Below are 24,564 nucleotides of genomic sequence, written 5' to 3'. Positions count from 1 at the left end.
GTAGGGTTTTGGATTTGTGAAATAGACATAGTATAAATGAGATGAGAAGTGAAATGTATTTAAAAATAAGATTGGATGGAAATTCTGGAGTTGATAGATTTTGATATCGATAGAGGTAATAATATATAAGAATCTCATATTTTTAACATACATAATTAAATCCCAGAGAAATGTTATTTTAAAGTCTTTGTGGACTGGTAATTAAAACAATGCTAATGTTAGGTGCTTACTATGTCCCAGACTCTATTGTTTGCTCTCTAAGTGTATTATCTCATTCAGTTTTACAACACCCTATTAGGTACACACATCTCTATTTTGGACATTAGGTAACTGATGAAGAGAAACACTAAGCATCATAAAATAAAAATTATTCCAGTATATATTGAAATTATATAAATTGTTATGTATTAGAATATAGTCTGTTCCCCTGCAAGAAATGGCTACTAATGTGTTTGATAAATCTATTGTTCTTCATATTAGTTGCTTAGATTTATAAATTGGTAATTATGGGCTAGTCAATGTGCTAGTGCCTTACATATTTTATCTCATGTCATCCTCATAGCAACCCATAAGAGAGATACTGATTTTACCCCTATTTTATGGGTGAAGAAGCTGAGAAGAATTACTTGTCAAGATCAAACAACTAGAAAGTGATGGAATTAGTTTGAATCTAGGCAGCTTGATGCTCTTAATCATCAAGCATACTGCTTCTCCAGGCTATACAGCTTTAGCATATATGAATTTGTTGAGCCAAAGAAGTAGATGGTTTTTGGCAGGCAATTCCAACTATACAAGATACAGACTACCGATGCATTCATCATAGAAGCCCTTTGAAAATAGTTCATTCCTTTTGTTCTACAAAATTGTAAGTAAGCTTACTAGGTGCCATAGAATAAATACAAAATTTGTAAGCAAGCTTACGAGGTGACATGGAATAAATACAAAGCCAAATGTTGATCTCTAATGTCAAAACAAAACAAAACAAAAAACCATCGGCTTTGTCTAAGGAAGGTAGCAGCCAAGACAAGTCACATTGCTTATTCTGGCTTTAAGGGAGATCTGGACTATTAAGTGAAATTCTAGAATGGAGGAATATTAGCAATAGCTTTTTAGTTTTTTATGAAGTTAAAATGGACTTAGATTTAACTGAAGTTTAAAGCAGAGAGATCTAATATATCTATATTGAAATTCCTGTCAAAGCTAAATACAAATACATCTTTTGGGTTGTCTGCTGGTCTCAATTATTTGTGAATGTAATCAAGAGTTGAACTGTACTTCAGTGGTAAACGATGTGGTTGCTTCCTCTTGCATTATGTTTATCTGGTTGTACATAACCTTCAGGCAAAGCACTTCTCAGAATATCAAATTTATATTGAGCTTAAACTTCATTTAAAAACTGAAGCACTGAGAACACTTAGCACATGTGAGTATTCAACAAGGGAATTCAACTCTTTCTATTTCTCTTATGTTGGTAAGTGCATTTCACTGAAAACCTTGTTTCACACTGTATTCTCCTGCATGGTTTTGGTTTTGCTTTCGTTGGAGGCTCTTCAGTTTGGCTTGGGAGTTCTTGTGAATCATGCTTTATTTGTCTATGACTATGCCACTTTTCACTTTCTTTTTCTCAGTGGAACTTAGAAGCATTAAACACATCTCTCTGTATAGTTAAATGTAAAAATGAACTTTTCTATAATGTGTGACAACATGGCAGTTTCACCTCATCTACACAGATACAAATATCCAAAGGAAATCATGTTTTATTTTTTCTGCAGTAGAAAAAAGTTACTTCTTATCATTAAGCACCTAAAATTTCTCCTCTGAAAATAAAGACAAAGCTAGTGAATAAATATGTGTTGGCAGGGAAAAAAATACAAGAAACACTAGAAAAAATTTTGAGAAATATATGCAAATGAATGAGTTTTGAAAATTTGGCTAAAATTATGCATTTATAATCGTTGACCAGATCTTTACAGGGAGGCGTATTCTCTGTCGTTTTTGTTGCACAATCCACTAAAGTAGCTAGTTAGGGGTAAATATTTCTTAACCATAACTGACCATTTCTACTATAGTTTTTTAAAAGGAAGCCAGTGTAAGCACAGCAAGATGAGAATCATTTGAAAATTTCCTCCCTGAGACTCTATAATTGAAAAAAAACAGCCCTGTAACCTACTTAATAGGGTATGCTTGTTTTCAGCACAGTTGCATGCTTTCTCAAGTATTAATGAATTGTCATATTGAATTTAAAAAATTGCAAACTGCTACTTTTCAAAACATTGATTAAATACATGTTTGCTTATATAAATACAAACCCTTCAACATTTTAATACTTTCTTTTTTGTTTTATTAAATTGGATTTGTCAAGTAAAAATAGAGGTAGTTATAATAATAATAATACAAGAGGAGGCAACTCAATATTTCAAGTGATAAAATAGTTCCATTTTAACCACTAAGAATTCTGCACATGATCATGGCATTTAGGTTTAGGATATCTATCTCTGTGGACCAGATCATATTTTTTTTTAATCTACTGTGGTATTGTTAATATGTTTCATAAGACATAGTGCAGAGCTGCTATGATCTTTAAATGTTAATGTTTTTTTCTTATCACTTTACTGTGTAGATACCCTTCATGAGACCCAACTCTGCCACAGCTCATCCTCGGAGGCAATCCTGGAAACCTCTTTTATAAGTGTGATTTTAAAAATGTGGATAACACTCTCAATAGAATACATAAAGTAAAGGAGAACAGCTATCTTGTCCTTTCCATAAGCTTATCACTGCAAAAAGTTGCCTTTGCTTGTCAGGTTTGAATAGAATGTAATTTGATTGGTTTGTTACTTGGACTGACAAGGCAGTTAATTTGCCTGTGGGATTTTTTTCTATTTTTTTCCTTGTACTTATTTTTTTTTTGCACTAATCAGAAATATTTGATATGTGCATTGTTGAAAACTACTAGATAATGTCTGTCAGAATTGTCCTAAGTAACGTCTTTCCCTCTTGCCTCTTTGGCAAATGATGATACACAGTATTTGGACTTACTGAAGAGTAACGGAAGCCTGTGGGACTTAAATGCAATGTGTTCCTCACTGTTGTTAAACAATATCAGTAACAAATAAGAAAGACAATGCATTCCACTTGTCTGCTAATCTGTTTCATCTAACTTAATACATACATTCATATATGAAATGCTGTGCTGGAAAACAGCTATAGACTCTTACATGAATTGTTATTTCTATTTATAATATTCAGCAAAAGTGAAAGACCTGTGAAGTATATGCCATTCTAATTTTGATTATTAGTCCTAGTGTGAAAGCACTTTTAGCATGAAGTTTTCTCAGTTTTAAGCTCATTAATAACAGTATGTCTGTGTTGATCTCTAGATATTTTTTAGCAGTACCCAAATTTATTCAGTCTTTATTGATTTAATATGGACTTTCTGTGTTCAATATAATTTTATTTTCTTGACCTTAAATAAGAGATTATGAAATAAGGATGGTGATACAAAGTCTATTGACTATAGACATCCTGCCAGCTGAGAGATCTTCATCAACATCTGTATCTCCAGAGGTTTACAGAATTAAAATTTTATCTTCAAACTTTAATGATCCAGTTTTAAGTCAACGACAGAAATATGTTGAATATTCATCACTCCATCTTGAACTGATTTAGAAGAGACTCTTTGCTGAAATTGAAATGCACATATACATGTAAACTGTCAATATGTCTCTTGCAATTTCCTGAGTTATAAATGTGGTTTTGGCATCTTTTCAGGTATAGTGATAACTGAAAATAGTTCAGACTTTAGGAATAGAGTAGGCAATGTTATAAAATAGTCATGAGCAAGTGTAAATATAAAGTTGTTGTATGCTAATATTCAATAATTATAGTAAGGAACCATATTGGATAAAATGTTTAATAAAACTAACATGCATATAAAATATGTATAAACTGAGATTAACTTATCAAAAGATCTGACTACATTGGAGGAAAAATATTAATAATCTGTAGCAAAACCAGTAGCCCTTTTTTCTTTTGTAAGGATAAGAAAGGACTCATAATGTATCACCACATAAGATTAAGAAAAATTTGGTAATTATTACTATTACTAGACTCTAGGTGATTTTTAGAAAAATCACAGACTGCCATTTTCTTAAAAGAATATGCTAATGGAAGTAGACCCTGACACTCCTTGATACCTGGTGAGAAATTACTACTGGTCATTATATTTTTTGAGAAAAAAATTAGGCCTTGTGGTTTTTGTGTCACTATTAATCAAAATCCTTTCTACCTTGGTTCTAATTAGAATACTTCACTATCATCATTCTCCATCTTGTAATCTTTAGTGGTGGATACGCTATTATATATTTGGTGCTAGCCCTAAAATCTTTATCCCACATCACAGATATAAACTGAGTAAGTCGTAAGATCATTAGTCCTGCAAATGTTTATTTGGGGCAGGAAAACTTTTGAAGGAAGTAGAATAAAACATTTTCTCTTAATAGTCTCTTAAATGCTCTCATGCTCTCATATTTCTACAGTATAAAAATGAACTACTTTCTATAATTGGTCCAGTTGCTTTGAAAGGAGATGTTAATGTGTGTTCAAGAAAATATGCACTAAATGGTTCATATTTAACAGATAGATCTAAGAGAAAATTGTATGACAGATAAAAGATGGCTGTTTGTCACACATAGGGAAAAGAAAAAACACTAAAATATCAGGGGGGAAATTACATGACTTTGAAATGAAGAAGAATGATACAGTAGTATAGAGCAGTGGTTCTCAAACTTTACAGTACACCAGAATCACATGAAGGATTTGTCAAAACATAGGTTGCTGTCCTGTTCCCCTTATCTTCCTCCTCTCCACTTTATTCCCTTCTGTCTCTCTGCAGTTTCTGATTCAATGGGTCTGGGCTGAGGCCTGAATCTTTGCATTTCTAGTAAGTTCCCAAGTGGATCTGATGCTGCAGGGACACCACTTTGAGAACCATCTGTATGTAATATTTTTAAAGAATCATTCTGTTGCAGTTGACATTGATTGGATATAACTAATCTCCTTAAGAACACTCTTAAATTTTCAAAAATATTTGTGGAAGTCTTTGAAGTGGTTTCATCTACAACATATACAAAGTAATTTCTATTTTCATAAATTTAGTTAAATGTTATTTTACACCTATTATGGGGACAGCACTATATTAGGTACAGAAACAGAGGAACATAACCTTTGTCCACAATTCATAAATTCCTTGTTGAAAAAAGATTTGAAATTTGGGGTATGTTTAAACATGAAAAAATTTAGCATTAACTTTTATCCATCTCAAGTTTCAAAATTGTATCTATACATGATTTATATATAATTGATATTCATGGGTTTCTTGAATGTTTATCTGATTTTATATTTATGATGTTAAAAATAGGTTGCTGACCAGTAGTAATGAGAATATTCTCACTCATTATCCTATTTCCCTATTTTTACATCCTGTTACTTTATGAGACCACTCTTTAAACACTAATGTTCCTAATTTGACAAACTTACCACTATTTTAATGATTCACAATATGGGAATGTTTTATGAATATTTCGCCAAAAAAGATAAGAGGAATTCAGAAGGACTCTGCAGCAGAGTGGAATATTAACATCAAATTTTTTTTTATTTTTCTGAAATCACTTTTGATAGCTGAGACTTTAAGAGACTTAGCTTTAGAGCTGCATAGCATATGAAGGCAGAAATTTTTCCTATCTGTCTGAGTAAGCACTTTGTAAATTTACATAGTACTAAGGATTATAATTAAAAGTATTTCTAAGATGGACATGCTTTGCAAATACTCTTTGTAAAAATGTAGGCCTCTTTCTCCTAGTGCTTACTCTTAAAGACTTTCTGTAGGCCTGCTGATAAGATTCACTGCTGTTCAGGTACATAAGATAAAAAGAAATTGCATGCTCATGCTGGGCTTTATAAATAAAATGATATTGACCCTAGACATCATTTCATTTATTTGATTTACATCATAAAATCAAGATCTACACTATTGATTAGAGCATAAGTAGTTAATTATGAACATGGAAATACAAAGTTATGTGGGACCTGAGCACAGCAGGCTTTAATGCTGAAAATTTTCCAAGGGCATGAGCAGATGGAGATCAATTTATTAAAGAACAAAGTAGACATGTTTCAGGTATAAAAATGTCTAATCATTCTCATGCTGTGAAGAGGAACTTGACTTTATTGTGTATTTTTATATACTTTTTCATGTTTTATTTTTTCTTTCACTTACAATCTTGTAATCTAGCTGCTACAGATGTGGCTAACTGAATTGATCCCATTATTTTAGTTATCATTATATATGAATTTGGATTTCAATAATTATCCAAGTAGTTTTTCCAGTTAATATATTTTCATGTATAAAGAATACTTTGGCTTTCTTACTGCTCATTCATTCATATTGCCTGTGATAAAAGTCTATAGTGGCATTAAGGAAGGTATGTTTGAGACCTCCACTTTAGTCTTACATTTGCAAAATATGATATGTAGAAGACATTTTCTAATTATTTTGTTTAGAAAATGCTCACATAGGTGGTTAGCACTAAAATTGTTGTAAAATGTAAGGACTAACATGTCTATTGACATTAAATGTTTGGTATTTTTGTGACATTAAAATGTTTTATGTGATATTGGTAGAACACAGAATTTTGTACAAGCTTGTATTATTTTTAAAGTGATTTAATTCATGAGCCACTATCCTGTATTTCCTCCGTCTGTTAAAAAGAGTAACTGAAATAACTGGCTACCATTGAGTGGAAGCATCTATCTCTTTTGGTTAACAGATTTGCGTAGGTATTTAAGTTAGGTTTATTTAAGCAATGACAATATTCAAGATCAATTTTTTTTATCGTTCTTGTATAGAATTTTTACATAGAAATGATGAAAAAGTAAGAATGTCTAACCCCTCAATTCTCTTGATACTGAGTTTTTTTTTTTAAGGGAACAGATGTAATAGTGTATATTTTCAGAGTCAGTTCTTTATCTCACTCTATATTGACTTGGAAAGGACCTAAATAAAAATGTTCCATTGACATAAGAAATAGCTATGATTATAGAATAGCTTGGTCATAAAATATGTATATTCTTTTTCCAATCCCATGGTATGGATTTCTCTTCTTCCTGAAGTTTAGCTTATCATCTGGCTATAAATCATATGCATAGGTGGTGTACTTGTTTTAGGGTTGAAAAGTAGTTACTTAGTGTACTCACCTAGTGAAATTATCAATTGGAAATGGAAGAAGTTTAAGAAAATACTTACTTTTAGCCTGTCAGGCACAGGCAGAAAAAAATCAGTTGTTTCTTTTTGCTTGTATCATATTCCCAGTAATTAGGTAAACATGTGATTCTATGGATCATAGGACATATGAACATAAATCATTTTCTTCCTCTTCTTTGTCTAGGGTACTTTACTTAACCATATGCTAAGTAAGTATTTTAAATATATATAATACTGTTTATTTGGTCACTGTATTTTGTTAAATGAATGTGTAAAAGACCATATATATAGCTGCTTTATTGATAATTTACATCAGTATTCATTATGATTTTGATGCCTAGGAAGTTGTATTTAGTAAGAATCAAATTAATTGGGTATCCTTTTCTCTTTTAAATAGGATTCACTTCATGTCATCTAAAATTCTATTTTAAAATGCCATATAATGTTAATGTGTACAATATTTATTAGATGTTTAAAGGATACTTCTTTAAGCATTCAGTTTCCATTTTATTAAAAAAATTCATAGTGTTTCTTTATAGATTAGTTTTATATTATCTTTTAATATTTTAAGACATTGCCTTCCTAGTTAACATATGTGCTATTTGTATATTAGCCTTTTTATTACATAAACAGTTGTGTTATTTAATAAAGTATATTGTGTTATATCACTTTGCTTTTGTGGGTCAATGACTGCTTCTGCAAAAGAGTTTTAATACATGTTAGTCACGATTTTTGATAAGTATGTACTCTGCTGTGTGCTGCAATTATGTGTTTACAAGTGTAGTAAGAAATAGGAGTAGAAACTGTAATTACCATGTGATCAATAACTATTTCAACTCTATTTCAGCTTTTAAGTAGCAGAATGAATGCAGACCCTTAGGAGTTTCTGATTCTGAATTTTTTTAAATGATCTAAGTTTGTAATATAGCCAGAATTTGTTGGCTGACAAAATTTGCCGCAATTTACAAGTGGTATATATATATGTGTGTGAAATAAGTAATCTACTATTTTTACCATCTACATTGTTCTTTGATTTCTGGAATTCTTAATGGTGTCTGTTACATTTGCCTATCTCATATTAATTCTTCAAATTCTGCTCAAGTTCACTTGTGTCACTGAGGATATTTCTGTTACCAGCCCATAAAGCTGTAGATTTCTTCAATTTAATAGTGTAGAAAACAACCAGATTTTTCCCACATGGAAATAATTTTAGTCACTTGAGCTTATTATTTGTGTATTTGTTTATTGACAGAGTTATGGATTTCAAGATTGGGTCATTTATATTTTTGTTTTCCTTCTGGATTTTAGCAGGTTCTAAGTGTATTAACTACTCCTTTTTACTGTTTAGTCTTGGAATTTCAGTTTTATTTACTGATGAGTGAGTTATAACTTGAGAAAACTCCCATAACACCCCCTACTTTTGACAAGCAAATTTTGCCTTTCCTCTGGGACCTGTCACAAATACATTATAGTTCTACATGTAGACTAAGTCATTGTAAAAGGTATCACTAATGAAGGATTCAGCAGGACTAGGTCACTTCCAAATGGCATATACTTCAACATTATCTTCTAACAAATATAGCATATAAAGCCTTTCTTTTCCCTTTGTATTTATTCTTAAGCTAAAAAGTAGCTTGATTTTATAATTAACTGAAATCAACTACAAATGAACTATATCAATAAAGCAAACTTGTTCTTAACTTATTAGCTAGAAGTACATAGATATACCAACAAGAATCACCCACATACATGAAGGTGAAAAATAATGAATTATGATTTACCTTTGTATTCATCATGGTGTTTGACTTGAGTTATACACTAGAAGTCATAATTCACAGGTTATTATGACATAGCTATAAAGTAAATATGTAACAATTAGGTTGTAATTGATATGAACTAGGAAAACATTAATTCCCTAATTCTTCACCTATCAAAAGCCCAGATTATTGGCAATCTGAACTATATGGAAAACTTGAAGTTAAGCAAAAAAGACTATATATATTTAACAAAATTCAGTACATGTACTTAAATCAGTAGAACTTACCATTTTCATGTCTTTTTACTGTCAGTTTTCATAGTCTTAATAAGTTTAGTGATCTGGTTTTTGAATAGATAACAAATTATTTTTGGGGAAATGCTGCTTTGATGAATACATCAACATATCAGAAAGCAGTGGCTGGTCCTTTTCAGGCAAGGATCCTGAGAAATCTATTAAAGTTGATTATAGGAATTCAAACAGAACAGCAGACTGACGGTACTCACTCCATGTGCAAAATGCTGGCATACCATTAGACACATAGCAGCAGCATCTGTTACTCATACTCATGACCCTGAGATGACTATAAAATACAGTATATTATATTTAATGTATTTTCTTGGTGGAGCAAAGAATGTGATTCTTTTTAAATTTCCCATAAAAAATTATTGAAATACTAGTTTTCATGCTTGAAGAAATATGTCCTGAGCTATCTAGAAATCTCAACTTTCTCATAAACTGAGAAATGCTTATACTCTGAAGGTTCCTATAACTAAATTTTTAATGCAGTTGAAATGTTAACTATTGAAAGGTAAATAATTGGAATTGGGAAGAATACATAAAACTGTGTGGGCTTGCCATTTAGTCTCTTTATATTGCATTTGATATTAGGTATATGTTATCTTTTATTTTCCCTTAATGCCAGAACAATGGGTATTTGAATATTTTAACTGCTTTTAAATATAGTTTTGGATAGTTTATTCATAACATTAGCATTATAAATAGAGTAATATTATTCCTAGTTGATTTTATTTGTCCTATATCTAGAATTATCATAGTAAACATTACTTTTCAAGTGCTTATCTTGAATCTAAAACAAGGTTCTTGTAAAAGTACAGAAGTTTATTTAGTTCATAAGGAGGAGGAGGAAGAAATGCATAAACTTATGACATAAAATTGTATTTTAAACTCCTTTATACCTGAATAACTTAGCTAAGTTGCTGTATTTCTGAAACTCTTGATTCCCAAGATGGGTCTTTTGCAGATTGGGTTTTGTAGCATGATAAAAAACTTTTCTGTAAATGTACATTTATAGTCCCTTTATGTGATGGTTTTTAAAAATTAATTTTTTTCTTTATTGTTTATAGAAGTAGTTCCTTCCCTTTTATTCTAATAAAGGTTATTGAACAGTAATTTTGCACTTTACTCAAGTGATATATGTCTTATACACATTTTTCCCTTTGGTTTCTCAGTTATGGATTTCTCAAAGAGAATCTGGTAAACCAATGTGAAGTTGTTTTTTTTAATTTAAAAAGAGCACAAAGAAACTGAGCAATATAATCCTTTCTCTAAGATGTATACATTTTCGTTATTTGTTGCTAAACTTTGGTCTTCTTTTTCCAACTGATGCAAAATTCCTTATACAAACCACTGAAATAATACAGATCTCTCTTCATTGTCAGCAGGATGACATTGTCTGAAACGAAGAATAGGTATGATAGTTTTCTTAGATTTTGTACATGACAGGTGGCAAAGACACTATCAAAACATTTGTTAATAAGCTCTAAAATGTACTAGGAGGTACTCTGGAAAACCAAATGCACTAAGAGAAAGAGACAGGTAAATTTTGAGAAAACTTGTATTTAATAAAGTAATATAAAAGTCTTAGAATGGTTTCTATTTGCTATAGATTGTGTTAGCATGATATAAACATTAGTAAATTCATTTACAGTCTCCCTTAACCTGGAGAGAGAAATGAGGTATAAATTGTATAGAATTGATTACAGAGTAGTATAGCCTAGTAGAATTCCTTAGAATTCTAAATATTTTCTAATCATGATGTATTGGACTGAATTGATAATCTTAAATTATATATACTATTAAATGTTTTTAAGTTAATGGGCAAGTGATTAACTCTTAAAGTTCAAAATTGAAATTGTTTTGAGCACATATGGCTATGCATGTATACATTAATTCATGTACTCTTAACGATTTTACTATCAGTGTGTTCTGAATGATATTTGTTTTGTTTGTTAATTACATTGTTGCTGTATTTTGTTTTTCCTAAAACATTTATTTCAGGTTTAGATTGTCTTTGTCATAAACATTAATAATCTTAGGCGCTAAGGATAGAATTAAGAGTGGTATAGTTGAAATGTACAATAGTCTGCCATTTGTCTTTGAAAAAGATGGTTTTTGTATTATTTAGATAAACCATAAATCTGTTTGCCCTGCAGGTGTGATGAATGCAGACTGTGTTACCATTTTGGCTGTCTGGATCCTCCTTTGAAAAAGTCTCCTAAACAAACAGGCTATGGATGGATATGTCAGGAGTGTGATTCTTCATCTTCTAAGGTAAGGGAGAAAAAGTCTGTAAGAAAAAGTGTTTCCCTTCATTGTGATAGCTTTTGTATATCACACCATCACCTTCCTAATTTTAAGGAGAATTGGAATATGAAGTACTGACATTTTAATCTACTGCACTTTAAGAATACATTGCCATTGTTATTTTGCCCTTAAATTAAGGAATAAAACTTCAGTAAGTTATATAAATTTTCTCTAATTTGTGTATTCTTTATATTACTGTTAGCATATTAAATAGTGCACCAGTAGACAAAAGTTACCCCTCTGCTAATTTACCACACCTAGAGAATGGCAGCATAATTGTCTTAAGTTATAAAAAATTTGTTTTTATATATATTAGATTACATATATACAATATACATATATGCATATTAATATATTTAAGTGTTAACCAACAGAATATCCAATAAAATCCAGTTTTATTTTGTAGATGACTCATACTAAGTTTTTGAAAATGTTTTATAAGGTCTGTTCTTTGAGAGAACTAGTTTTATATCCTAAAATTTCTTTCTGATTTTTATTTTAGCTAATTAGCAAGGATGAAATTCCTAGTAAGTTTATTTTATAGTTTATCTCAAAAAATAAACTACTGAAATTATGTCTTCTGAATATCAGTATTATAACCCTAAATTGGGTCATCTACAGTTTAAGATTATTGTGTTTTTTTTTTAAAGTTTGTAAATTGCTAGACTCTGATGCTTTGACTCATTTGACAGAAATGTTGAATATATTTGAACCAAGACAGTCTGGTCAGGTATGGTTTAATCACATTGTCCTTCCTTAAATAGACAATGGAAATTAACTGTCATTCTAATATGGACATCAAGCCATCTTTCTTAACTGGTACTTAAATACATTTTTCTGTTCTAGAGTGAATTAAAATTGATAGTAAATTCCTGTCTGGTCATGGAATCAAAAAATATTCTTTTTATCATTAGTTAAAATGATTTGTTCCAGCTTACCATAGAAGGCATCTGTAAAAGTTTATTAAAAATTGCAGAAAAACATTTGGTTATAGAAAAAAACTAAAGGTTTTATTAAATAGCCAAATTTATTAAAAATTTCACATTCATATAATGAATAAAATAGAATATATTTTCCATTTTGTGTAATAATCAGGCATTTTTGCCCACTGTTTTAAACTATACAATATGAAGAATAAATTTCTAGTCATTTTACTAAGACCCATATTTAAGAGGGAGCATACTTAATATCAAAAAATTTTATTACATATCTAAAAAATGCTTTCTAGTTTAAGTGCAAAATAAGAGTGGGCAAGCTGTAGATTTTAGATAGTTGTCTTTTGGGACTCTGTAGTATAGCATAATTTTTCTAAGTACATTTTTTGTTTGGGGTTTGCTTCTACCCTCAATAAGCAGATTAGGAAAGCAATATTTGAAAAAGTGTTAGTGGCTTCTATAAATATACCTTTTGCATGCCATCTTTTGAAAAGGTTCTATACTGCTGTTAATACATAGTATTGTATTAAAAGCAAAGAGTGGCTTTATTAAGTTACAGTAATTTTGTTAATGAATACTGAAAATGCAAGGGGTCATATTTCACATGTGTTGGGAATATATCATACATTTTGTAAATGTAGTAAGTGGTAGTAGCCATTGAGAGAGGTAAGGTGTTTCGTTTTCATTTTTCACTCTACCAGAGAATAGGTCTTTGGACTCTGAATGTAAATCCCTTAGGGAGGCACATTGTTAGAAAACTTGGCTTGTATTTGTTGTATTCTGTTTCGCATGTGATTGAATACCAGCTTTAAACATCTGACATTTTCAAAATTTCATCCAAATGTGGTGTCTAATTTTTGAAATGTCACAGCAACTTACTGTAAGGATTACAGCAGTGAATTGGATTTGTATTTTTATTACACCCCATGACTATTACATACTACTTTGCTTCAATGAGAAATTAAATTGAATGTAATAATAAGCTGAAAGTTAAGGAAACTGAATTCATTCCCTTGAATGTTTGTGTTGCATCAATTCTGTCTTGCTCACTTTTGAAGACCTCCATTCTTGGCCAGCAGGTAGTAAATTTCTGTTTTCTCTTGAAAGATGTTTGCTAGTTTTGGACCCCAAGATGAAAGCATTGATAGTGTCATGTTTTGTAATTCAGTGAATTGCTGCAGAAGCTTTTAACATCAAGAAATTAACACTGGTATGTTATCACCATCTAGTCCTGAGACCTCATTTCACGTTTTGCCATTTGTCCCAGTAAAGTCCTTTATAAAAAGAGGTTCTGGTACAGAATCACTGGTTTCATTTAGGTTTCATGTTTCTCAATCTCATCTAGATAGTCCCTTAGTCTTTCTTTGACTTTCACTACCTTGCCACTTTTGAAGATTGTAGAATGTTTTTCACTTTGCATTTTTCTGACTTTTTTTGTGGTTAGATTCATTTACACATCTTTGGTAAGAATACCACAGATGTGATGTAGTATACATTCTATCAGGTGACATGATTTCAGTTTGAACCATGGATGATGAAGTTAACTTAAATCACTTGATTAAGGTGTTATCTGTAATCTCCAATCTCTTCCCCTTTCTAATTAATAAATAATTTGTGGGGAAGAACCTTGAGGTTTTGTAAATATCTTATTTCTCATCAAACTTTCATTTTCTATTTTATTCAATGGATTATGTTGATTTTTTTCATTATTTATTTAGATGTTCAAATTGTCCCAAATTTGGCTAATGGAAACCATTTCAGGCTGGTCTCTGCTACTTCATCCTTGTAGCTGTATCCTTTTGGCATGCTTCCAGCAATCTTTGTGTGCTTCCTTGCTAAAGATGTTCCAGGCTCAACTTGTAGGTTTCCTTCTCCTTTTCTTGGAACCAGCCATTTCTCCAAGGAACTCTGATTTCTTTTAGCAGAGAATGGTAGGTAGAAACCAAGATCTGGGTACTAGATGTGCTCATTGTTACTGAGATGTTATTCCCCTAGGTCTTCTCAGTAGACAGAGGCAAGGACTAGATAAATGTGTGATATGTGTGTACATTCATATGCATACACATTAACATCTACTTTTCTATGTCTTTATAGATATTAGAAACCATTCTGGCTTTTCTCTCCATCCATATTTGGAAGTCCCTGACTGATTATTGGCTCCCATTATCCCTAATGTATATTTCTATATGATTAGTCCCAATATAAAGCTAATCTCTTGTCCTCCACCACACATGGACACCAACTTTGCTTACCATAACCCAATGGCTTTTAGACTAAATTGTTCAGAAAGGGGAGAGAAAGGGAATGAGGGTGTTTATATTTATATTTTTTACAAGCTCCTCAAATTATTTTAATGAGCAGTAAGGAATAAGAACCACTATTTTATGTATTGTTTAATCCTTCAGTTATTAGAGAATTGTTTAAGTTAAAAATTTTATAGAACTTTAAAACAAAACTACACAGGTCCAACTTCTACAAACTGACACTTTAAAATTATGTTGCATCCATTGTATTTTTTAAAAATAGGGCACAGTTCACTATTCAGTCTTTTTCTAGAATATATTTGATATAGATCTCAACAAATGTCTGCTGAAATGCCCAAAAGGAAGATAACTTATTTTGACATGGTTGAATGAAAGTGTATAAATATTTCTTTTTAAAGTGCTATATCCAAGTATATATTAAGAAAAGCCACTGAGACTTTAAATATACATCACATATTTTACAGTGACTGTGCCAATTATGATTCTAGCTTTTTATCCTTGTTTAAGCTCTGTTTTATGAAAAGCCGTACAGTATAGATGACAGGTCATTATCTGACTGCTACAATATGAGCGGTCTTAGTTTAGAGCCCTCTACTTGGTTCACTCCTATTTGATCTTCTAGTGTACTACTATTTTTGACCAGTAATAAGTTGAATTCATAGGCACAGAAATCTCATCTAAATCCCTAATAGAAGATTTTCTAGAACTACAAATGCATTGTATAACTGCTGAGGCAAATAGCACTTTTTGATAATCATTTATATTAGAAATACCCCAAGGGAAGTATGATTTTTTTTCATTTTTGTTTTATTTTCTTAATTTTCTTGCATTGATCAACAAGAATTCTGTAACTGATATGCTTATATCAAAATAACATATATAAATGCTCATTTTCAAGTAAAACAGTGATTGAGAATTTTGCCTCTTTAAGAACAGAACAAAAGATGTCTCCAAGGAGTATCGTGCCACAATACATTAAACAAGCACATTTAATTGAACCTGGTAATAGTGGAAATTGAATGTCTGAATTTTATGCATTTGAAGATTTATGAAAAATATAAGATTAAAATGAATTATCCATGAAAGTTCTTTTAAATTTGAAGCCTATAACTGACCCATAAAAAAAGCACTTTTTAATATTTTAACTGTTCATTTGACCTCTGGGATTTTATCTGACATTAGGTTGTAATTTAAGTTTCTGCATTTAGCATGGTTGACAGAGAAGTCATTTTCAGGTAAAACTTACACCACTTAACCATCTTAATTCAGTATTCTTCTAGCATTATATGACAAGCTTTAGAGTTTACAATGATGTGCTTTGCCAAGCTTTACTGAGTTTCGATTTGCCTTTTTACTGATACAGGTATGAAAAGTCTAGAGAACAGTTGCTTATGCACTATCCTACATTAGAATCCCATAGAACAAATCTGTGGTGGCTACAGATATGGTATAGTCATCACTGGTGGTGGCTATAGCTAAATAGTTAAATTTTAGATTTCCTCTTTCTCGGTGTATGGATTAATGCCCACAAATTTCCAATTGATCTACTTTAACTTAGACTAAGTTCAGGTTGTTGCCAGTTATTCTAACATTTTCTCTTGCAGGCAAACTTGTTTGTATAAATGTATTTTAAGCCCTTAGTTTCTAATTGAGTGCAGTATTTTGAGACTAGTGACAATGATTTATGAAATAAAAAAGAACTGGTGCCATTCATACTCATTAACAATTCCACTAATTACAGTGGGTACTGCACTTTTTTTAAAAATAGAGTATGTTATTTCATGTACTGAACTAAACTAATTATCTATTTATCATTATTGCCTACGCATAGAGGTTGTTACTTGATTGTCTTAGATGTGTTTCTGAAACCTATTCCTAGGTTATATTTTTACAAGTAACAATTTTCAGCAAAACAAAAAATGTTTATAGTTATTCTTGGATTAACTAAAATTGGAATCTATATTAATATGTTCAGTTCTGTAACCTAAGGTAGTTTTCATGTAATACACATTAAGTGTATTGGCATACTTTAGTAAGTTGTGATCAAGTATTTTCTGGGAATCTTTTCAAAAATATGATTTGTTTCCTCCAGATAAAGTTTGTCAGTGTTTATGGAATACATTTTTATATTTCAACACCATATTCACAGAGAAAGAAAATGATTGGAACCTCTAAAATTTCATGTTTTCTCTATTAATAATTTGCAAACTTGAAAAACTAAATCACTTTTTAAGTTATATTTACTACACATTGAAAAACCAAGCTATTTTCTAAGTGAGATGTCATGTAGGCCTGATATGTTTACATAGCATACTGTGGAAACCATATGTGATAAGAAACTAAATCATAACTGAGATAATTAATCAAAGTACAGTAGGGTGCCATTTATAGGGATGCCTTTCAAAACTCACCAACTTCATACTGTCCTTTAGTTTTAAAATAGTTTTTTGATGGCTTTATTTTTTATTATTTTGGAGGAAAAAGTCATCTATTAAAACTTTATCTTGATCTACTTTATCTTAGACTAAGTTCAGGCTGTTGCCAGTTATTCTAACATTTTCTCTGGCAGGCAAACTTGTTTGTATAAATGTATTTTAAGCCCTTAGTTTCTAACTGAGTGCAGTATTTTGAAACTAGTGACAATGAGACTGGTGGCTAAGCTAAAGGATATTTTATTATAGGTTTAAGAAGGAATATAGAATATATTGTGTAGACTTGTTATTCCAGTATTGACCTATAGTGTGCATGTGAGTGACATTATGTGTTGCAAAGAGGTGGTCCTAGTTGAAATATGCTAGCCCATTCTCAAAGCTGTGAAAGTAACACTTGAATACTAGGAAAGGCATAAATCCTTGCTTCAAAAAACAATGAGATTTCATGTATTGTAGATAGTTTATTCCTTCTAGTTTGTTAAAAATTTAAACATTTTATCATTTTGTAGAATTATTTACCCATTAAAAAATTGTCTAACCTACATGTTGTAGTTTAAGAAGTACCCTTTTGCCTACAACTAAGATTTCTTCAAATCTAGGAAAATTCAAAGAGTGAATACTGATAGTTAATGAAATTGAGTTCTGAAATCAAGTATGTTTAAGCATTCCAATCTTGATATTCTGATAGAATCCTTACCAGGTTTGATAAGACTAGGGGTTTGGGACATTTAAACGTATTCATTTTTTAACATTTCTGAAATTAGGATGTATGTCTATAAGCAGTTTATATCTGTAAGAGATAATATTTTTTGGCATAAAAATGTGTCATTAAACTTATGGAGTTTATTACAATCTGAAGCAAATAAGAAAATAGTATAATTTAAAATATACAGAAAGCCAAAGTATATAATATGAAAACAAACTGGTTCAGATATTAACTATTTACAGGGCTTCTGACTTTCAGTAAGTTGCTTCACCTGAGTAAGCCTCAGGTTGCTCATTTCTGAAAAGTTTAATGGCAATACTGGGAATAAAAGAGATAATCATTATGATATCTCTTCTTATTTTTATCAACAAGTAAGCATTTTAGCCACAGAGAGAAAAGTTCAAACTTAGTGACAATGTTCTCATTTTCATATATAAGAAATGTTTTTAAAGATGATCTGAAGAACAATTTTCTGTTTTCACACATACCAAATAAAAATCTTTGTCTCCCAGAGTTTCATACTAAAGGGTCATGTCTAACTTTTTCATTCACAAAAGTTCTATTTGTTTTAATTTCTTGCTAGAGTTGAAAGGCAATGAAAGCTATCTTTACAATTTGTTGTTGAATTAAGGTGCTTTGGCTCTCTAAATTTTTTAATTACACACTATTCCATAAGGTATTTTTTTTAGATTTATTGTATATCATTAACATATTTTTTTATATTGATGGCAATGCCTATTCCACATTAGTATTCCTCATACACTAATGTATATTTTATAAGTAAGCATGATATTTAGAGAGTAAAGGTTTACGTTCATATTTAAACCACTGACTCTAGCAAGTATTTAATAATAGGAAAAGACACAACTGATATGTGCATTTTTAAGAGGGAAACTTGTTTATAACTGAAGATCTATTTTGTTAATAGGTGAAGAAATATCTAAGAAATTCCACATAGACTGTGGAGGGATGTTAGTTCCTTGTCAATGTTCTGGAAACTATAAGCTTGAAACTGAAATGAAAATAAAAAGTAAATAAAATTTAAAAGTAACAGACTGCTGAACACAGGTGTAAGATAATTTATAAATCCACTTTGTGAAGGTGTATGCAGATTTTGATAATAAAAGATTGATCAAGCCTAACAGCTTTTAGAGAGCAGACATGTACCAACAGTACATCCTTTTATTATATAAATATCAGAGTGCTTTAAAGGATGGAAATGCGGGAAGTTCTGGGCTAGTAATTTCACATTCCTTGCGGATTCTGGCAAGTAAGGTTATTAACTTTTAGGGCATACTGTGTAAACATACTTAGAATTTCATAACGTGATTATGTGCCTTTGATATTTTACAGCATTTATGCTAAGAGAAAACCTCATTCTTTAGTAAGGAAATTTGTACTCATCTAAGATGCTACTAATGCCTTTCTCTTAGAAATATAGAATCTCTGTATATATGTATAAAGCAAAGGGCAGTGATTTGTACATGTAAATTTTTCAGAACCCTATCTTTACACCCCAAACTTCTCCTCTCTGCTACCGATTCCCAGTGGAAGAAACCATCAACAATATACTTCCTTAATCATAGCATATAAATTTCTCTATTTGTTACTTTCATGTTACTTAAAAAGTTATTATGTCTTTCCAGGAATATCAGATACACTATTCTTACTTCTCATTGGTAAAATGCAAAGAAGGCAGATTACAAGACTGTAGTTCATACTGTCTCCCACTGCCCCAACTTAGTCCAACTTAGTCCAGTCTTGCTTCATATTAGCTCCAGCTGTCATTTTGACAGGGCCTATAAACTACCTATAACTAATTTTAATGAATTAGGTAAACATCCCTTTATTCTTCTTTGTGCCTTATTTATAAAAATTTTTTTAAATCTTCTTATTTATGTCTACATTATAACTTGAGATTTTCACCACTTGTCAATCCACATAACTCAAATGCCAGTGGTTTCTCCTCAAAGTATAATCTACAGACCACCTGCACCAGGATCTTCTAAAGTACTGTTAAGATACAGTTTGGTAGGCCCTACACTGACCTGCTGATCAGTATTTCTGGAATGGTGCTCAGGAATGAGCTCTTTTACAAGCACCACAGGTCATGATGATCATTACAATCATTAAAGTTTAAGAGACACTGCTTTTGTCCTAATTTCTTTTAATCCCTTACACATAGTTTTTCCTCTAATTGAAGTATTCACTTATTGTACTGATAAGACATGATTCTCAGACTTTATTGTTCTATAATAGGACTGTCTTTCAACCTCATGGCAGGTTCAGGGTAGACTGATGACACCTGAATTAAGGTTCAGTAGAGTAGCATTCCTGGATTGCTGATAGATCGTATTTCCTTTCTTCTTTGCATGTGCTGGAATTACCCAGCAATATCTCAAGGATCTTCTATGAGCTATAAATTCAGTTTTTCCCAATCAAGAATCATCCTCACTCTGCTTCATTCTTTTTCTACTTTTTTTTGGCAGTTGACATTTTTGGCAACTTCCTCCTTTTTACAGACTCTTTCCTTTAGTGAATCTGTTCTCTCAGGTTTTCTCTCTTAGCAAACCATTTTTTGTCTTTTTGATAGACTTCTTTGACTTGTTTTCACAACCTTTTTTCTGCATGTGATAGCAGCCATACTCAAAGCTCTATACCACACCGATTTTGCTACAGGAAACTTGGGTTTTAGGATTTAATGATCCATCCACTTTATCTGAGTTCATGGTCTTTGAGAAAAAGACTTTCTGCCTTTTAAAATATTATCATTTTGTCTAATAATTAAGACATAATGTAATGCTGAACTTACCAGTAAATTTTAATTGGCTATTTCCACTATCTAATAGTCTCCTTTTACTACAAAGTTTAAATAGTATTTACTTAAGTTGGAGAACACATATCAACTTGATCTCTATGTGAAGTATTATTATGAAGATATGATTGTGCTGTAATTGAGGTGTTGGACTCTATTATAGTTTTGTTTAACTTTAAAACTAGGGAGCAATAATTCAAAATAGCAATTTTTTAATACAAAAGTAATATCCTTTATGTAAAATCCTGCATCATAAACATATGTGCTTTCTACTCTTTTTCTCTTTACTATTTTCTTCTCTGTACTTTTCAGGAGAAAGTTGAGAATAAGAAAAATAAACTGCCTGCATTGTGTATGTGTTTTCTAATTTTTAAAAAACATTTATATAATTTTTAAATTTATTATAAATGTAATTATAAATAATGGTCATTGTAGAACGTTTGGAAAACTTTAAAAACAAAAAAACATTTAAAATTACCTGTAATTACAGCACCTACAGGTATTACATTTTGATCATGTTTTGGTAGTATATCCTACTACATCCTACTTTTTAAAATTGTAATCATTTACATCTGTTATATGGTCTTCTTTTCATGTGATTGTTTATACATGACAGTTTTTCATGTTGTTAAATACTGTTTTATAACCAGATTCTTAAGTACTTACTATATTCCTTTGCACAGAAATACTCTCAATGTAATTGCTGAGTCAAAATAATTAACATTTTAAAATAAAGTATCATTTAAGCAATAATAATAGTAATTAATATTTACTGAGTTACCTCTATGTGCCTAGTATTATCTAAGCACTTAAAATGTATAATCCCATTTAATCCTTATCAGTCTTTAAGGGAATTACTGTTTTATATCTCCTTCGTTCAGGTAAAAAAAAAAAAAGATGAGATTCAAAGAATTTAAAGATTACACCACTAATAAGTGGTATAATAGTGATTCAAACACAGATCTACCTGACTGTAGAGGCTGTGTCTTAGAAATTTGCTTTCATATGTTAAAATAGGTTTTTTTCTATTCCTTGTTGAAATAAATTCTCAAATTAGATTTTGTCCTGAAGTCATTTTAGATTTTCATAATGTGGAAACTCAAATAATTTTCTTGTAATAAATAAACCACTGGTAATAGGAAAGGCAGAAATATTATTATTGTTAAGTACTGGGATCTGTTTGGGTCTTTCAAGCAAATAGGGGTATAAAGCCTGGAAGTAATCCTTGAAACAAATTAATTGATTAAAATTGTCCTGCTGTAAGATGTGGAAGATAGACGGTAGCTCCTCAAGGCCTCTTTTTCTTCACAAAATTCAATGAAAAAGTATCTGTGTTAAGGAAGTTGCCACTGACAATATGGATGATTTATGTAGACCCAGCAGAATCTCATCTATTGTACTTGGAGGGAGGGGGAATCTACAAGTGAGATTTTTTATTAAGCACTTAGTACTTATTTTAGCTGAGTCAAATATTACTTCTTAATGTTTGTCATGAGTTGTGAATTTTGAAAACCTGTATTCTAAAAAGACACCAGCTACATCCAATCTCTTTGCAAAGATAGTTTAGGAATATTCTGCTTAGCGCAGTGTCAGCCACTTAGTGTACAAACTAGATTTTTAGGTATTTTTTCAGTATCAGCTTTCTTTGTAATAAAAACTCCTGTTATTCAAAAACACTAACATGTATGTCAGTGAATCAAATACTTAACACAATTTAGACTCATTTGGTTAATTGTTAATTCTTTAGTTTGTTAACCAAATATGAAATCATTAATTTAGCTATAAAAAGTTTAAGAAGTTTCCCTCCTCCTTGACAACCAAAGATCCATATGTTAACTCTTTTTATTCTACTGTGTTTTCACTGTGACCTAACTCACTCATCTAAGTTCTTTTGTCATTTTAGACTTCTACAGTTGTTTTGCTTTAATAGTGTTCTCTTTTATTCCTCTGGACTGTATTCTTATGGTAAATTTAAACTCTGGTCACCGAAGCTGCAATCTGTTTTAATGTTTTCTCTGAAGGTTTCTTAAAGGTTTATGTTGTAGTGGTATGTCTTCATTGAAGTTAAGTTGGTTTTTTGTTAAATGTACCTTCAATAATGGCTACAAATGATTATTTGCTTCACTGGTTTGAAAACTCTTTAAAGTATCCTTATAGAGGTTAAAATTTTTAAGAATCACTTTTAAAAGTTCAAGCTGCATCAAAGCATTTTTATCAGTTCACTTTTGTATACTTGAGGGACTGGACTATTTTCTCAGCTTTCAAAGACATTATCTTACAATATTCTGTAAATTCTATTTCTAAAATCAGATTTCTAAATATAGATTACTGTATTATTTGTGAATCAGTTTCCAAAGCACAGATATATAGTGAGCTTAAAGCAAGTCACACATGTAAGGCATTTCAGTATTATTTCCTTATTGTAATGTAGCATTTAAAAAATATATACCAACAGCAAAAAAAATCAATACTTAGTAACTCAATTTAAAATGTATTCCAGTATCCAGTCATTAGTATCCTTTGTTTTTCCTCACTTCAAGCCAGTTTAGGATGGCGAATGAAATGGATACTTTCAGAAAGCATTCTTTCCTCTTTCACAAGAAGACAAAGTACTATATAATTTAGAAATTTTGCTACTTTTCTCTTTGACATTTAGTGATGAAGTGAAAGCCTTAACCTGTTTACTGCATAAAGACTATATTAGGTACCATCTTAGCCTCAACTTCTTTTTGAGTGCTCCCAAGTATACTATTCATGAATCTAATTTTTATTGTGAAAGAAACTTACTTTCTTCATTATTTCATTCTTCCAAATTCCTCAAATTTACCTTCTTTCCACTCTTTCTCCACTCCTCATTTTTCTCTGAGTTAATAAAAGCAGCATTTGGAACTATGACACACTATATATTTCTCAAGTATATCTGTGCTCCTTTATCGATAAAAAGTTTCCCTAAGATAAGAACCTCCCTGATAGAATCAAATAGAGTCTTTATTATTTTTTTTAATTCACTATACACCTTGAAAAAAAATTTTGGAGTCTGAAACTGATACTTTTAAACAAAAACTTTTCAAATTTATTTTAAATAAAGAATATAAAAAGAAACAATAGGGAACCCTCCTACACTGCTGGTGGGAATGTAAACTAGTTCCATCATTGTGGAAAGCAGTATGGAGGTTCCTCAAAAAGCTCAAAAGAGAAATACCATTTGACCCAGAAATTCCACTCCTGGGAATTTACCCTAAGAATGCAGCAGCCCAGTTTGAAAGACATATGCACCCTATGTTTATCACAGCACTATTTACAATAGCCAAGAAATGAAAGCAACCTACGTGTCCATCAGTAGATGAATGGATAAAGAAGATGTGGTACATATACACAATGGAATATTATTCAGCCATAAGAAGAAAACAAATCCTACCATTTGCGGCAACATGGATGGAGCTAGAGGGTATTATGCTCAGTGAAATAAGCCAGGTGGAGAAAGACAAGTTATCAAATGATTTCACTCATCTGTGGAGTGAAGGAACAAAACAGCAGCAAACTCACAGAACCCAAGAATGGACAAACAGTTACCAAAGGGAAAGAGACTGGGGAGGATGGGTGGGAAGGGAGGGATAAGGGGGAAAAAAGGGAGGGGGACATTTCTATTAGCAGACATAATGTAGGGGGGTGGAGCACGAGGAGGGTTGTACAACACAGAGAAGACAAGTAGTGATTCTACAGCATCTTACTATGCTGATGGACAGTGACTGTAATGGAACATGTAGGGGGGACTTGGTGATGGGGGG

At 31.1% G+C, this 24,564-nt stretch overlaps 1 protein-coding gene and 1 long non-coding RNA gene across 7 annotated transcripts in view; one reads left to right on the top strand and one right to left on the bottom strand.

Annotated features, from left to right (window-relative positions):
* PHF14 (PHD finger protein 14) overlaps positions 1–24,564 on the top strand; it is a 199,670-nt gene that overhangs the window by 116,478 nt on the left and 58,628 nt on the right. For 4 of the 5 annotated variants that reach the window (XM_073238772.1, XM_073238773.1, XM_073238771.1 and 1 more), the window contains one exon: positions 11,474–11,591. In XM_073238772.1, coding sequence (XP_073094873.1) covers positions 11,474–11,591 — 118 coding nt within the window. Of the gene's footprint in view, positions 1–2,620; positions 2,756–11,473; positions 11,592–24,564 lie in introns of those variants that run through there. The other variant, XM_073238775.1, reaches the window with a different exon arrangement.
* LOC118972653 (uncharacterized) overlaps positions 10,606–24,564 on the bottom strand; it is a 119,921-nt gene continuing 105,962 nt past the window's right edge. For both annotated transcript variants that reach the window (XR_005061712.2, XR_005061713.2), the window contains exon 3: positions 10,606–10,713. This is a non-coding gene — a long non-coding RNA (uncharacterized lncRNA). The remainder of the gene's footprint in view (positions 10,714–24,564) is intronic.

This window comes from Manis javanica, chromosome 6 (assembly GCF_040802235.1).
Source record: "Manis javanica isolate MJ-LG chromosome 6, MJ_LKY, whole genome shotgun sequence".
In the NCBI taxonomy this organism is placed as follows: domain Eukaryota; kingdom Metazoa; phylum Chordata; class Mammalia; order Pholidota; family Manidae; genus Manis; species Manis javanica.
The sequence above is the reverse complement of the archived record's forward strand: the minus strand, read 5'-3'. Positions and strand labels throughout refer to the sequence as shown.